The 13,019-nt window shown below is 38.1% G+C and overlaps 1 protein-coding gene across 1 annotated transcript in view; it reads right to left on the minus strand.

Annotated features, from left to right (window-relative positions):
* Positions 1-233: 233 nt before the first annotated feature.
* The window catches only part of SATB1 (SATB homeobox 1), a 98,634-nt gene continuing 85,848 nt past the window's right edge, over positions 234-13,019 (minus strand). The window contains exons 10-13 of the mRNA XM_021678797.2: positions 4,401-4,604; positions 3,702-3,797; positions 2,078-2,086; positions 234-1,965 (exon numbers count right to left, since the gene is read on the minus strand). Of these exons, the coding sequence (XP_021534472.1) occupies positions 1,456-1,965; positions 2,078-2,086; positions 3,702-3,797; positions 4,401-4,604 (819 nt within the window). The 3' untranslated portion in view covers positions 234-1,455. The remainder of the gene's footprint in view (positions 1,966-2,077; positions 2,087-3,701; positions 3,798-4,400; positions 4,605-13,019) is intronic.

Consider the following 13,019-nt stretch of genomic DNA (forward strand, 5'->3'; position numbering starts at 1 on the left):
GCAAAATGTTAAACCCCGAACAGGTCATGGTCTTCACTGTTAAACTTAAAAAATGAGCACGTGTTTGTGATTTAAATTTACAGTGTTTCTAGTGACTTTTCAATCGCTCTTTTTAAAATCAGTAAAATATCATCAAGAAAATATTAACATGCACCTAACTGAGAGGGCCATCTTTGACTCTTTAAAGTTACTTCACATAAGCAGACAAACCCTACCATGTCATACCATACAAACAATTTTAATTGTGTAGTTACAGTCAATAACCACTCCTAATCAGAACATTTCTGCATAAAGAAAATTGTGATACACTTATAAAAACAGCCAGCTGTAACAAAATAGCTGGTGTTTTCATAGCCATAAACTCATAAAAAAGAAATACACCTTTATACAGAAATTTTATACAGATGTAGCTTTAAAATTGATTGTAAACCAAAGGAAGACACATTGCAAACATCAATTATTTTCACATTAATTGCATAATTTTCTAAGGTGATCTATTAGTTTTATTTACCTAAGCTTATTTGCATGATAGTAAAAATTGCATACAACAATAAGAGTGAAGCTTATAGTATGAATTGCTTGGATAACATAGAGCACTTTTTATAGGCAACTGTGTAAAGCACATTTTCTCTATTTAAAACTTTTAAGACACTTTGTTTTACTGCCCATCAAAATACATTTATAAATAGAAAAGAATCAGTATGGTAACAAGAGAAGCAATATTACATTTAACGGAAACTTCCAAAAAATTAATTACAACATGATGCTGCAGGATCTACAAATAAATAATGAGGACTAAATTGTGTTTCACATTTTCTTTTCATTTTTTAAAAAATCATGTAACAATGAGAATGAAAAAAATTACAGTGAACTTTTATTTCCAAAATAAAAACAAATTTGAATTACGGCAGTGCCATATAATACAAGGCATTTGTTGGCATATGTCATCTTTAAACTGCATTCCACAGTCTATAGTTCTTTTGTAACATACAATAGAGTAACAAACTCTTTTTTTTTCTTTTTTTAAAATAAGGGGCGCCTTTCCAAAGATCAGTGTGGAGTGTTACAGAAATAATTAAAGGAAGGAAATAATAATCACAGAAGTTATAATGCTTGTTTGAGGCTCCAGAATAATAATTTCTTAAAAAAAAAAAAATCACTGGTATCATGCTTACGGGGTACACACCTTGATGTGTCCCGTGAACACAAATTTTAATTTTTAATACCAAACAATCCTCGATGCTTCACCTGGGGCTGCCAAGCAGTTTGTAAAACAGAGTAAAACATTTAGTGCAGTCTGTATTATCCTTTCTGAACTTTCCTGTTTGTGCAAGTTTCTGAAGATTCATTGGCCAAACAATGAACAACAAAGGTTTTCTGAGAGAATACAAGGTGGACTTCTCATTTCGTTAGTAAATACCAGTGGCACTGTTGAATGAAAATAATACTTTGATCTCAGTCTTTCAAGTCAGTGTTAATGTCCGTGTTTCCTTCCACTGACAGCTCTTCTTCTAGCTTCACCGAGAAAAGGGTGTTAGCATTTTTGTCTTGGACACTCTCTTCCAAATCCTTAAGCAACTCCTCTTCTTTGTACTCGGCCACATCCACCTCCAGGCCGGAGTTGTCCTTCAGTTTGCCGTGGTGCTTGAGATAATACCGCTGGTTCTGAAAGAACTTGATGATGGTGTACTTGGGCAGGTCAAGTTGCGCGGACAGAGTCTGAATGGCCTCTTCGTCCGGGTACAGGCCTACGTCTTGGATGAAACTCTGGAGGATGCCCAGGGCTTCCACGGAAATTTTCGTCCGCGGCCGGGTCTTCTGCCGGTTCTCGTCCTCGGCCTCGGCGGGCGAGGCCACCGTGGGCTGCCGCGGGGGGAGCCGGGGCCCGGCGGGCTGCTGCGCCTGCGCCTGCGCCTGCGGGGGCGGCGGCGCCGGCTGTTGCTGCGCCTGCGCCTGCGGCTGCTGCTGCAAAGAAACAAGCGGACAGTCAGAGCTCTGTCTTCTTCCCGCGCGGCGGACAAAGCCGGCTCGGAGGAGGCGACAGGGGGCTGGGAATCCCACCTGTAGCTTTTCCCACCTGGAGCTCCTCCGAGGGGGACAAAGATCCAGGACGCAAAGGGAGGCCAGCCAGACGGCCCACGGCATCAGGGAAAGAAGTCAAAATGGTAAGAACCAGGAAGGGGAGGCACGACCAGGGTTTTGGGTGGGGGGGCGGGGGGGGGGTTGCTACTGGGCTTCCTTATCAGAGGTCAGTGGAACCTCCCTACCCTTCATTTTCAGTCTGGCTCACGGAAGTGAAAGTTCAGCGCGCTGAAAATGTGAGCCGTGGACTTCACCAGGATACGCATCGGAAGGCGAAGACAGCAAAGCAAATTATGATGTAAATAATTAACAAAGATTTAAAATGAAGATTGAGGAGTAAGGATTTCAAAGGCATTTTCGAAAGGAGTGCTACAGAGCCCTGGGAGAAAGAAACCTGTGTTTTGCCCCATTTCATCCATGGCTAAAGCATGGAGCAAGAATAGAAAGTCTTATTTAAACTCCAAATAAAATGGATAAACGCCTGCTCTTCTTCAGCAGTATCCCTTAAGACTCCAAAGGATTTTTGAGATTCTCACGTTTGTGAATTTCCTACCAGTCAGTTCCGATTTGATACACACACAATTTCTTACCAAATTGCACTAGGCTGACAGTGCAAGTTTCTTTTTTCCTTACCGAAAAATAAAAGTTTGATCCACCGTACAACGAACGGCTAGCAAATTGTTTTGTCTATAGTAAACTCATGTGATTAGAATTTAAATTTAGTGTATACAGACACGTTTTCGTAATTAGTGTCTGTATATGTGCTGTAATTTCCATACACAATTATACGTAACAAATGTGTAACACATGCACATACTGTATACTCTATATCTATAATTCTTATCATCAAAGCAAATCAACCTGAGTAAGCTGCAAAATATTAGAGTGTTTATACTGTGCCTAAGCATTTCCTTTTATTCCCCTAAGAAACAATTTTATTAAAAACAATTTGCATCTTCAAACAAGTACTATTTTTATTACTATACATATACCTGTCTTTTTTGTTTGTTTTTGCTAAACAACTAAGTTTTTCAGGCTTTCATGATTATTTTAGTGCTTGATATCCTAAGGGATTCCCTTTTCCAATTTATCTTTAATACACACTCAAGGACTTTTTATTTTTTTTCTTAGTGGATGGATAACTCTATCACTGTTTTTAGCTAGATAAATATATACATTCCCCACCCACGCCCACAGCAATACCAAGAAATAATGCAGGTGATTCAACAAAGACAGTAGAATTTTAGGACTCTGGAAGGCAATGGAATTTTCTCTTAAAGGGAAAAGCTAAAGACATCCCCTTAGATTTAACAGAAATAGGTTCTACAGCCCCAGTTCATTCAACACGCTTCCTTAGAAATCAAGGCCATAGGGCACCAACAAACTACCTGGTCCCAGAGCTTTCCAATCTAGCTTCATAGGGGAGGTCCCTCAGCGGACGAATGGAGACAAGTCCCATGACAGAACCCGCTAAGCACAAGGCTGAATCTGCTGGCACAGTGGTCTTCGGCCACCACCATGGTTAGTACGTCCTCTGCAAGTCTGCAAATTCTGACCAAGGGAGCAGGTCTTTACACCACCCCCTCTCTTGCTGGCATAGGTAACTTGTGCCCGCTCACCTGAGGAGCAGCACCGAGCCATGGTGCAGGGGTCAGCAGGCCTGGTAAGAAAACGCCTCTAGACTCTCCTTTCCCAAGGCTGGTGGGAGAGGGACTCTAAAGGAAAGACAAACAGACATGACTCACCCCTAACCTGTGTTCTGTGAGGGTGTGGGGAGACAGCGACAAGGTGAAGGAAGGGCCAGAAACAAGATTAGTCAGAAACAAGATTCCAATTAGGCTTCCCTCCCCTCCTCTCTTGGGACAGTATCCAAGGTAGAAAGTTCTGATTGTACAAACCTCCTCTACAGAAACGGCAGTATTGGTAGTCATTAAAAAATAGGTGGTATTTTTTAAATGGGTTTTAAAAAAACAAAAACAACAAAATTTGACCTCTCACACAAAAAACAACCCAATTCTAACAAAGACGCACTTGCCAAACCAGAAGTGTAAAAAAGGGGGGTTCCTGGCATTTTGTGGTTGGGGAAATGAGGGAGAAGGAACACAATACACATGTTGGAAAAAGTGTGCTAATTTTCCTTTTATTCGCATGAGCAAGATGGCAGTGTTATTCCCATGAGCAAGATGGCAGTGTATCGTTATCTCTTCCTAATAAAGCCTATGTTTAGACTGGCGGCAAGAAGAGAAACGCTAATTTCCCTGCTAAGTTTAAAGCTCTATTTACTTAGTGCTATATCGAATTGGCCAAGGTAAACGAACCTGAATCTGCTCTGCTGGAACATGGATAATGTGGGGCGGCCTGTCGCCATGGTGATGCACCGCGTTGCTCTCCTGTTCATAAATGGCATCACGTTCTGGCTGAGGAAGACTGAGGAACCTTCGGATCATGGAGAGGTTCTCCCACAGAGTCCTGTTTTCTGGAGAAGGATCTTCTTTCCAGCGTAACAGCTCACACAACCACCCCTTAGAGACAAGGGCATAATAGGTCAGTTATGCCTGTGGGGAGCTGATATTTTCCATTAAGAGCTAAAAAGAAAAGACCCTGTGAAGTTAACTTTTTTTTATATGCTCAAAAACACTCCAGTCTGCTTAAAAAATGTTTTTAACCTGTTAAGAGAGAATAGCTGTGGCTGTCAAGGAGGCAGGCTCTGTTTCTAATAAATGTTCAGATTTGCGTCTTAAAGGAAGGTCATGTTTTTTATGATTCCAAGGGCAAGACACATTTACCACGGACTTTGCAATATGTGAAATAGGAGAAAAGCAAAGTTGAACGTGCTTCTTGTCTTGCCCAGCTTTCTTGTCGGATGAGCGGCCATCTGAGATCCTGAAGGTATTTAAGAAGAGACAGGACAGATTTTTAAAATAATTTGTTTCCTAAAAGGATTCCCAAAGTTTAGGATTTTTGTATTAGGAAGGAAACTACGTGTAAATATGCGTGTGTATGTGCGTGTGCATGTGTGTGTGAGAGACAGAGAAAAGACACGTGCAGTACAATGAGCAAGAATGCCATCCAGTGTAAAGCATAATGATCAGAATGGGCGTTAGAAGACTTCTCCAAGAAACAACTTTCCAAAAGGACATCTCGGAGCCTGTTTTTTCCTGCTCATTGCAGTGCGCGAAATATGATTCACCAGACAAGAATTTTAATAGATTTCCTGAGCTGAGAGAGAAGGAAATGTCCAATGAATGCCAAAACCTGAACCTCTCTGATGACTCCCTTAAGGCCCCATTTTTGATCCTCAGATTATCAAGAACTGAGTGGTCCAAGAGAGTACATCGTCTAACATTTTCTAATCCTCATGCCAAACGTTCTTCATCTTGGCTGCCATGATGGACACTAGGCAATGGGGTGGAGAGTAAGAGGGAGCCTGTCCCACCCAGACCCCCTTTGCCAAGCAAGGCAACCACCTCCAGATGCCGTGCTGCCTGCTAAAAGCTCACAGCCATACTCTTCTCTGGAGCAATGTTTGGAGATGACTGGACAGTTACTCCACGTCCTCACTGACCCCCTCACACCCTGGGGTGGCCAGTGATTGGCTTACCCCGTGGTACAATGTCCCTGCCCTCTTCCCTCAAAGTAACAACTCACTCAACCCTTCAATCTACTCTCTGGAGATGGCCCTCCCCCCATTAGTACAGACTACCTGAGACCATATTCTTACTGGACCCCTTCCTCTTCCCTATCCTCCCTCACTCCTTCCGTGTCCTTCACCAAATCATAGACACCCGATTCCCTGTCTTAGGCTCTGCTTTAGGGACTTGACCTAAGATGAAGGGATTTCTTGGAAATTCCAAGTAAATTAGTTGGATGGGAGTGGAAGGAGCACAGTTTATTATCTGATTTTAGAACTAGCCAAGGAGAGGTTTTTTGTGTGTGTGTGTGTTGTTGCGATTGTTGTTTGGGGTGAGACCAGAGAATGGTATGACTTTTCTTCCCTTCTTCCCAAACTGAACCACTGGAGAAAATTCTCCTTCCCCTTCCAACTGCAATATACGGTGAAAAGAAATAAGGCCCATTCTTCCCCAGATGGCCTATTTGAGAGAATTTAAAAGAAAAGCTGGAGAGCTGATAACATCAGCTTCCCAAGGCCCACCTACTAACCAGCCAAGGGTGAGTGACTGTTGCTAACCCTCATGAGATCTACTAATTTTTCTGAGACATTTGTTTTTCTACTCAGCAGGTCTTGTAATTAAACAAACACGTACAAGGGGACAGTCATGCAATCATGCACTCATTCAATGCCACTGAATGCGTAATTCAAGGCTAAGAGAGCAGGCAGTAAGCTGAAGATTTACCTGAGAGAATATTAGTTTAAAAAAAAATAATAATTGTGATTAGAATGTCACCGAATATGCTTCTTTTCTAACCATGGCAATTCTATGTTTATTTCCAGAAAAATATGATGATGTGTCACATTTTAGCTCTATTTATATGAGTATAATATTAACTCTCGAACTGTATTTGAGTAGTTGAAGTATTTGAGACCCACTTGCATATGATGCCCTGGAGATGTTTATTTAGCTCTTATTGGCAAATATTTGCTATCTGGATTGAGCCATGAAAACATTTTATATTTTCCTACATCTCAGCTATTTCTTTACACTTTACCTCTAAGTTTTGATGCTGTGCAGGTTTTAGATCTACATCTTCCTGTAGGCTTGAATATTAACTATGGTTAAAATGACTCTCCTCCTCCCCTTTGTCTCCATTCTTCAGCTACAGCAATTGACAGGCCCCCATGCCTAAACAGAGCAAATTGCTACAATTCTATTTACCTTTCCAGATGTTAGCAGGTTCATAAAAAAACAGAACAGAAAAGTTGTTTTGGGGGGGGGAGTTTTTTTGTACTTAGCTAGTACTGTATACTATTGCAATACATGCTAAACATCGAATATCTAAGATTTTTTTTTAAAGAAATAAACGCTTGTAACTAAAAATTGCTAAAAGTTAAATTAAGAACAATTCACGTGAGAAAAGCTGCTTGAGAGAGCTGAAAAACGCCAATAATTTTTCCAATCCTTTAGAAACTTTTTAAAGTAACAGATCAGTTAGCACTCGGATATATGTGAAAAAACATGTGGATCACAGATGTTCTTTGGAAAAGAAAATCATTAGTTCTTTTAAAATGGCTAATAATGATAGCTAATTCCTAAACAATCACACTCATGCTGGTTGAACAAATATTTCAGAAAAGGAGCCCTGACTCATTCAACAAATATTTTGCTCATATTGTCACTTCTGTGTCTCTATACTTATGAGATGGATCCTTATTTTTATTAATTGCCCATGACTAACATAACATTTCCAGTAGTTTGCTATTAACCTCTGCCCTTAAATAATACTTCTAATTCCTTATCTAAAAATAATTTGATAAATTATAAGTTTGAAGCATGTCTCTGCTAGCCTTTCAAGAGACATGATGATTTTAAGAGACTGAAATCAGATGATGCTTAGAAAAATATTTAACGGTGCAGCTGGGAACTGTTAGTTCTACAAGGGTATTCCAAAAAGAAAAAAAAAAAAAATTAAGGGGGGAGTGCTTTTTTGATGTGTGTATCTCTTAAAAAATAATGGAAAACAGACATTTTGACACGCTAGTTCTTTGTCAGCAGAGACACTGGCTCATTCCCAATTTATGCTGGCAAAAATAAGATCAATTCATTCTAATACTATTTAAATACCTTGGAATATTCTGACTACCTCAAATCCTATCAATTGAGACTCTATTAATGATGACAGTAATCTGATCTATGTTTTGCACAAAGTGACTAAAAAAGCCAAATGCTTTCTAATTCCCCAGTACCTTTTTCTAGGTCACTTTTTCATAAGTGGTATTGTTAGAGCAAATAAACTTGGTAAGACAATGAACATGTCAGAATATTGTAATATCTGACAAATAATGATGATTCCCCTAAGTACTGTATTGGTTTTTAAATGATAAATGTATAGATTTATTTGGTAGAGGAGAGACCAGAAATGAAATGCGGTACTTTGTTGCAAAATGTGAACGTAATTACATTTTTAAGAGCAGTCTCTGGGACTTGAAATATTGTAAGACCATAGGCAGGAGTAGTGAGCTGCTTCCCAAATTAAATTAGATCACGACTGTTCTGTACAGTAGAAAAGACAGGAGAGTAACAGCCTTAAAATAATGAGACTGATACATTCTCAGAAAACTAAAATGGTACAAGGAACAACCTAAACTTTAAATGTAGTAAATTTGCCAAGCAACATTACACTGCATATAAAGAGGGCAAAATATAAACAGTAGCCACATGTAAATAAATTAGTAAAACTTTCAGGATGTTACTACTTTTCAAACTGACGAAGTTTAATTTGACACCTTCTGTTCTAAACCCTTTGTTTCTATTCAAAATCACGCCTTGAGCTGTTGCTATCAATCACAGCGCTCCCCCTATTACTTAAAAAAACTGGCATGAACCCTGAATAAGCTGAAAATGCCATGCAGATGAATTCTGAGATAATATGTTCAAACCTGTTATATACAACACAAATCCTGTAAAGTTATGTATTGTAAACCTACATTTATTGAGAACTAAAAGTCTTAAATCCATCTGCCACAAAGGAAATACTGTTATGTACTTTATAGTAACCAAGAACCATCTGCAAATGTCTTGCTACCGTAAGCAAGAAAATGGTGCAGAAGATGCTAAACCTAAGACTGCATGAAATAAATAACATTCGTTTGACTGGTTTCGGTGAGGGATCTATTTAAAAAAAAAAAAAAAAGTAAGATCGGGGGGGTGAAAAAAGGAAAGAGAGAAAATGCAGAATGACTGCCAAACCAGTACTGAAAAAAAGCAAAACAAACTCAATGACAACACAATGGCAATTTATTATGGTCCATGAAACACATGACTGTATGCTCATTTTAAAGGAAAAATTAGCAGTTCTAAACTCAATATTCTAATGATGTGCTTTACTGACAGAATCTTGTTGTACCACATTTAAATAAAAATCCTGGCACCTTCATCTCTCAGCTGCTAATTTCCAACCAAACTCAATCCTTGATTTCCACTCCACTCTTTTTACAACAATTAATTCAAGTCAATTCACTTTGAACATTTTAACAGAGAAGGGGTGTGCAATGATTTTAATTGAGGCAGAGAAGTAAGCTCCTTTCTTGAATGAATTTATTGTACCTCTACAGCCTCACGCATGTAAAAAGGAGAACCCTTCCAAGAGCCCGTTCTGTGACAAAGCTGGGAGCACGTTACACAGCTAGCTTTCCAGGGGAAAAGAGGCTTCAGTATTCTCTGAGAAAAAAAAACTCATTTCATAACAGTGCGTACAATATACAGATATGTATCTCTTACTGTTATGTACATATACATTTTAAACCCAAGAGCTATAAAAAAAAAAAAAAGAGAAAGAAAGAAAATGACAATTCTTGCTGCAACGAAGAAGGAAAAATACATTTTAAGAAACGGAAGGATAATTTGAGTTCTAAAAAGCAAAACATTTTATAGTCTGTATTTATTTCCCCTCACCCTCATCTTTTATGTGTTATTTGCAGGAGTATTTTGTTCCAATCTCTGGGGCACCTAGTATAGTAATATATGATATTAAAAGAAATCAATCTAAATAGGGAGGTATTTGATACAAACATTTTAGTGGAAAGCATGAATTACATTTTAGCAAGTAGTAGGAACAAGGATTAAGTACATAATCCATTAAATAGTACTTCCAACACAAAAAATTCAGTATTGTAGACTAAACTACACCAGGCATTTTGAATGAGTACATTTTCAACAACAACTAACTATAAAGCTAGCAATTTATCATTCAGCAAATAATTTTCTACTTTTAAAAGAATCCGTTTAAGTGTTACTTATGCTAATGAAGACAGTTTTTAATCTGCCCACAAACATGTTAATAGAGGGCAATTTTTTTTTTTTTATTTACAAAGCTGTCGGCACTCATGGGTAATTTCATATCAATGTTCTATAAGCTGGGGGTAAAATGGGTTCTAATTGTCAGAGTTGCGGAATCTTTCACCTTTAGCATGAAGGTTTAAAGATATCACAAAGATGCAAAGTGACTAGTGATGTTTTAAGCCACCCCTTTAACATACCAGAAGCGTTCCATTTTCACACTTTTTATGTTTTTAACACACGCTGCCTCAAATACAGTCTTAACACACAGTACTTCTCTGGGGGCCCGAATGCAGAGACACACAAGGCCTCATGGAGGGGATCACCCCGGCCTCCAGCTTTGAGGCCTGGATGCTTCACGTACCAACTTCGACCCTCTTTTTCAAGAACAATCATCACACTTCAAAGAGTGAGGAACAGAACAGTGGCAAAGCGGTACTGAAAGCATTTTTAAATTATTTACTAGGTTAAGAGGGTGAAATGATACTTTAAATACATCAAATTTCATCGTCTAGGCCATTTTTTGGTGGCAAAGTGGTATTGATCTTTCCAAATGCTTAAAATTAACTATTTTCCAGAAGGTCATTATTTGATTAAAGGCATTAAAGTTGAGGGCAAGAAGCGATGCACTTTTTCTTCTTCCCCATTCAAATCATCATATAATTTAATAAAAACCATCCCATCATGTCCTGTAATAAAAACGCTTATCTTAAGATACTGTTCTTTACCTAACATATTAACCTTTAAATGTTACGAAGTTCTTCAGAAGAAAAACCTTTGCTAAAGCAGATTATTCTATAAAATAATGAGAGGCCCCCACCATTAACATTAATAAAGATACATGTCCTCTTCTATGGAATTAGTAGGAAATACATTAATCTTTCTCCTCAGTTTAATAACATCTACTTTGTGTACAGTGAAGAGAATCTCAGCAGGTGCCGTGAGTAACTTTTCCTGCTAAGTTAACAGTGGTCTTATTAAAAGAAAACATGGGAAGTAAGTTTGAACAGAGTCGTACCAATAAATTTTCATGCTAAAAGTAGCACATTACATCCACTTTATTTAAAGATGGGTTTTAAAAAGAAACAGGGTCGTGAGTTCAACTTCCATGTTGGGTGTGGAGCCTACTTAAAAAGAAACATTTAAATGGGATATTTGTGTGTGTGTGTGTGTGTATTCCCCAAATATATTTATTTTCAAGGCATGGTTTCTGATACTTATATTTGCTGAAAAGAAAAAAAAAAAACAGTCATGATATTTAAAAATTATTATGATTTTTACACTTCTCTTTCCAGGTTATATAAGGAACTTAATATCTTAGCCAAAAATCTGTGGGTTTCCATATTGTGGAAATAGGACAGACAACGGCTACCCATAAATTTCTCATGAATCCATTTTTGCTACTTTGTCTTTAAGAGGTTAAACACATCTAGCAGAGTTTCTGGAGGTTTTTTTTTTTTTTTTTCCTGGAGGTCTGTGTTCATACAATCTGAGGAAAAGCTCCCATTAAAATTTAGTGAAATTTGAATAATAAGAATCATTGGTAAGTACTTTTTATTATGCAATTTTGCTTAAAATTTAAGCAAGTAAAAAAATGAAAGTGGTTTTTATGTTCCCCTCTTTTCTACCTTCTCAAAAGCCACTGACTTTATGGCACACATAAATATAGTGTTTTTTCTTTTGCTACAGATTGTTTGATCCATAATAAGATTATCAGATGACAATCTGGCCAGAGAAGATAAAAACAGTTCTCACTTAAAAAGGTTGTTGGGAAGGAGATCTTACAGTTCAAAGAATATTTTCAGGAGGGAGAATCAGAGTAGGGAAAAAAAGGAGGAATGAAGAGAAAAGCATGAAACTGTAGATAACATATTAAACTAGCAAGAACATAATCTTGTAATTTGAAACAATTTGCAAAGAAAGGCTGACTTTTCCTTTAAAAACATTAGATTTGGAAGATACCTAACTTAAAAGTTTAATTTTTCTTATACTTCATAAACTAACCTTTCAAGATAGTTTCTTCAAAGCTTAAATGAAACAAACAAAAATCTGGCTTACATGCCTGATGCTTGAATATGGGCTTGGTAAAGGAATTTTTTGTTTCAGTGATATGATTTGGCTCCTGTTTAACATTTACACACTGTGCCTTAATATCTTAAATTTTTTTTTAAAGATTTATCCATTTATTTTAGAGAGAGAGAGAGAGCACGTGTGCTTGAGCAGTGGGGAAGGGGCAGAGGGAGAGGGAGAGAGAGAATCCAGCTGAGCACAGAGCCTGATGCAGGGCTCAATCCCAGGGCCCTAAGGTCATGACCCAAGCCGAAACCAAGAGTAAGATGCTCAACCAACAGAGAGCCACGCAGGCACTCCAATATCTTACTTAAGTTTTTATTCTCTCCTCATTCTCCATGGTTAGTGTCGTTAAAAAAACAGAAAACTCAAGAAAAAAAAAAAAAACTCAAGGAAAAAAACCCCAGAAAACTCAGTACTCCCAAGGTTCATCAATTTTAGCCTTGTTTCTATCATAAAGAATCATCTGCTCCTTTCCACCTGTCCACCAATGCCTTGTCAGTCTGGGACCCTTCTTCTTTGAGTTATGTTCTTAGACACCAAACATTCTTTTTAATTACTTCCGTCAGACAATTATTTCGATTTCTGAACAAAGAAGCTTTTAAGTAATCATTCCTTTTCTTAACTCAGGGTAAAAAGTACACCAATGATGGCTAGAGCTTCAGTGAAGAATGAGAGAACCAGTGCTATCGTATAGAGTTGTGATGCCTACAAGAAGCAAATAAATATGATGTTTAATTTAGCCTATGGAACTTCCTGACAGATAAATTACAGGTGCAACTAAGCTTTCTTGAATCCCCCAAGCCATCTCTGAGATGCCCTTGGAAAAAAGATGCTGGGATGAAAATCACTGCTCTGGTCTTCTGCTTTCAAAGTGCCAAAGTTATCTTAACTACTCAAAATGACCTTCAA

The sequence above is a fragment of the Neomonachus schauinslandi genome, chromosome 1, assembly GCF_002201575.2.
Source record: "Neomonachus schauinslandi chromosome 1, ASM220157v2, whole genome shotgun sequence".
In the NCBI taxonomy this organism is placed as follows: domain Eukaryota; kingdom Metazoa; phylum Chordata; class Mammalia; order Carnivora; family Phocidae; genus Neomonachus; species Neomonachus schauinslandi.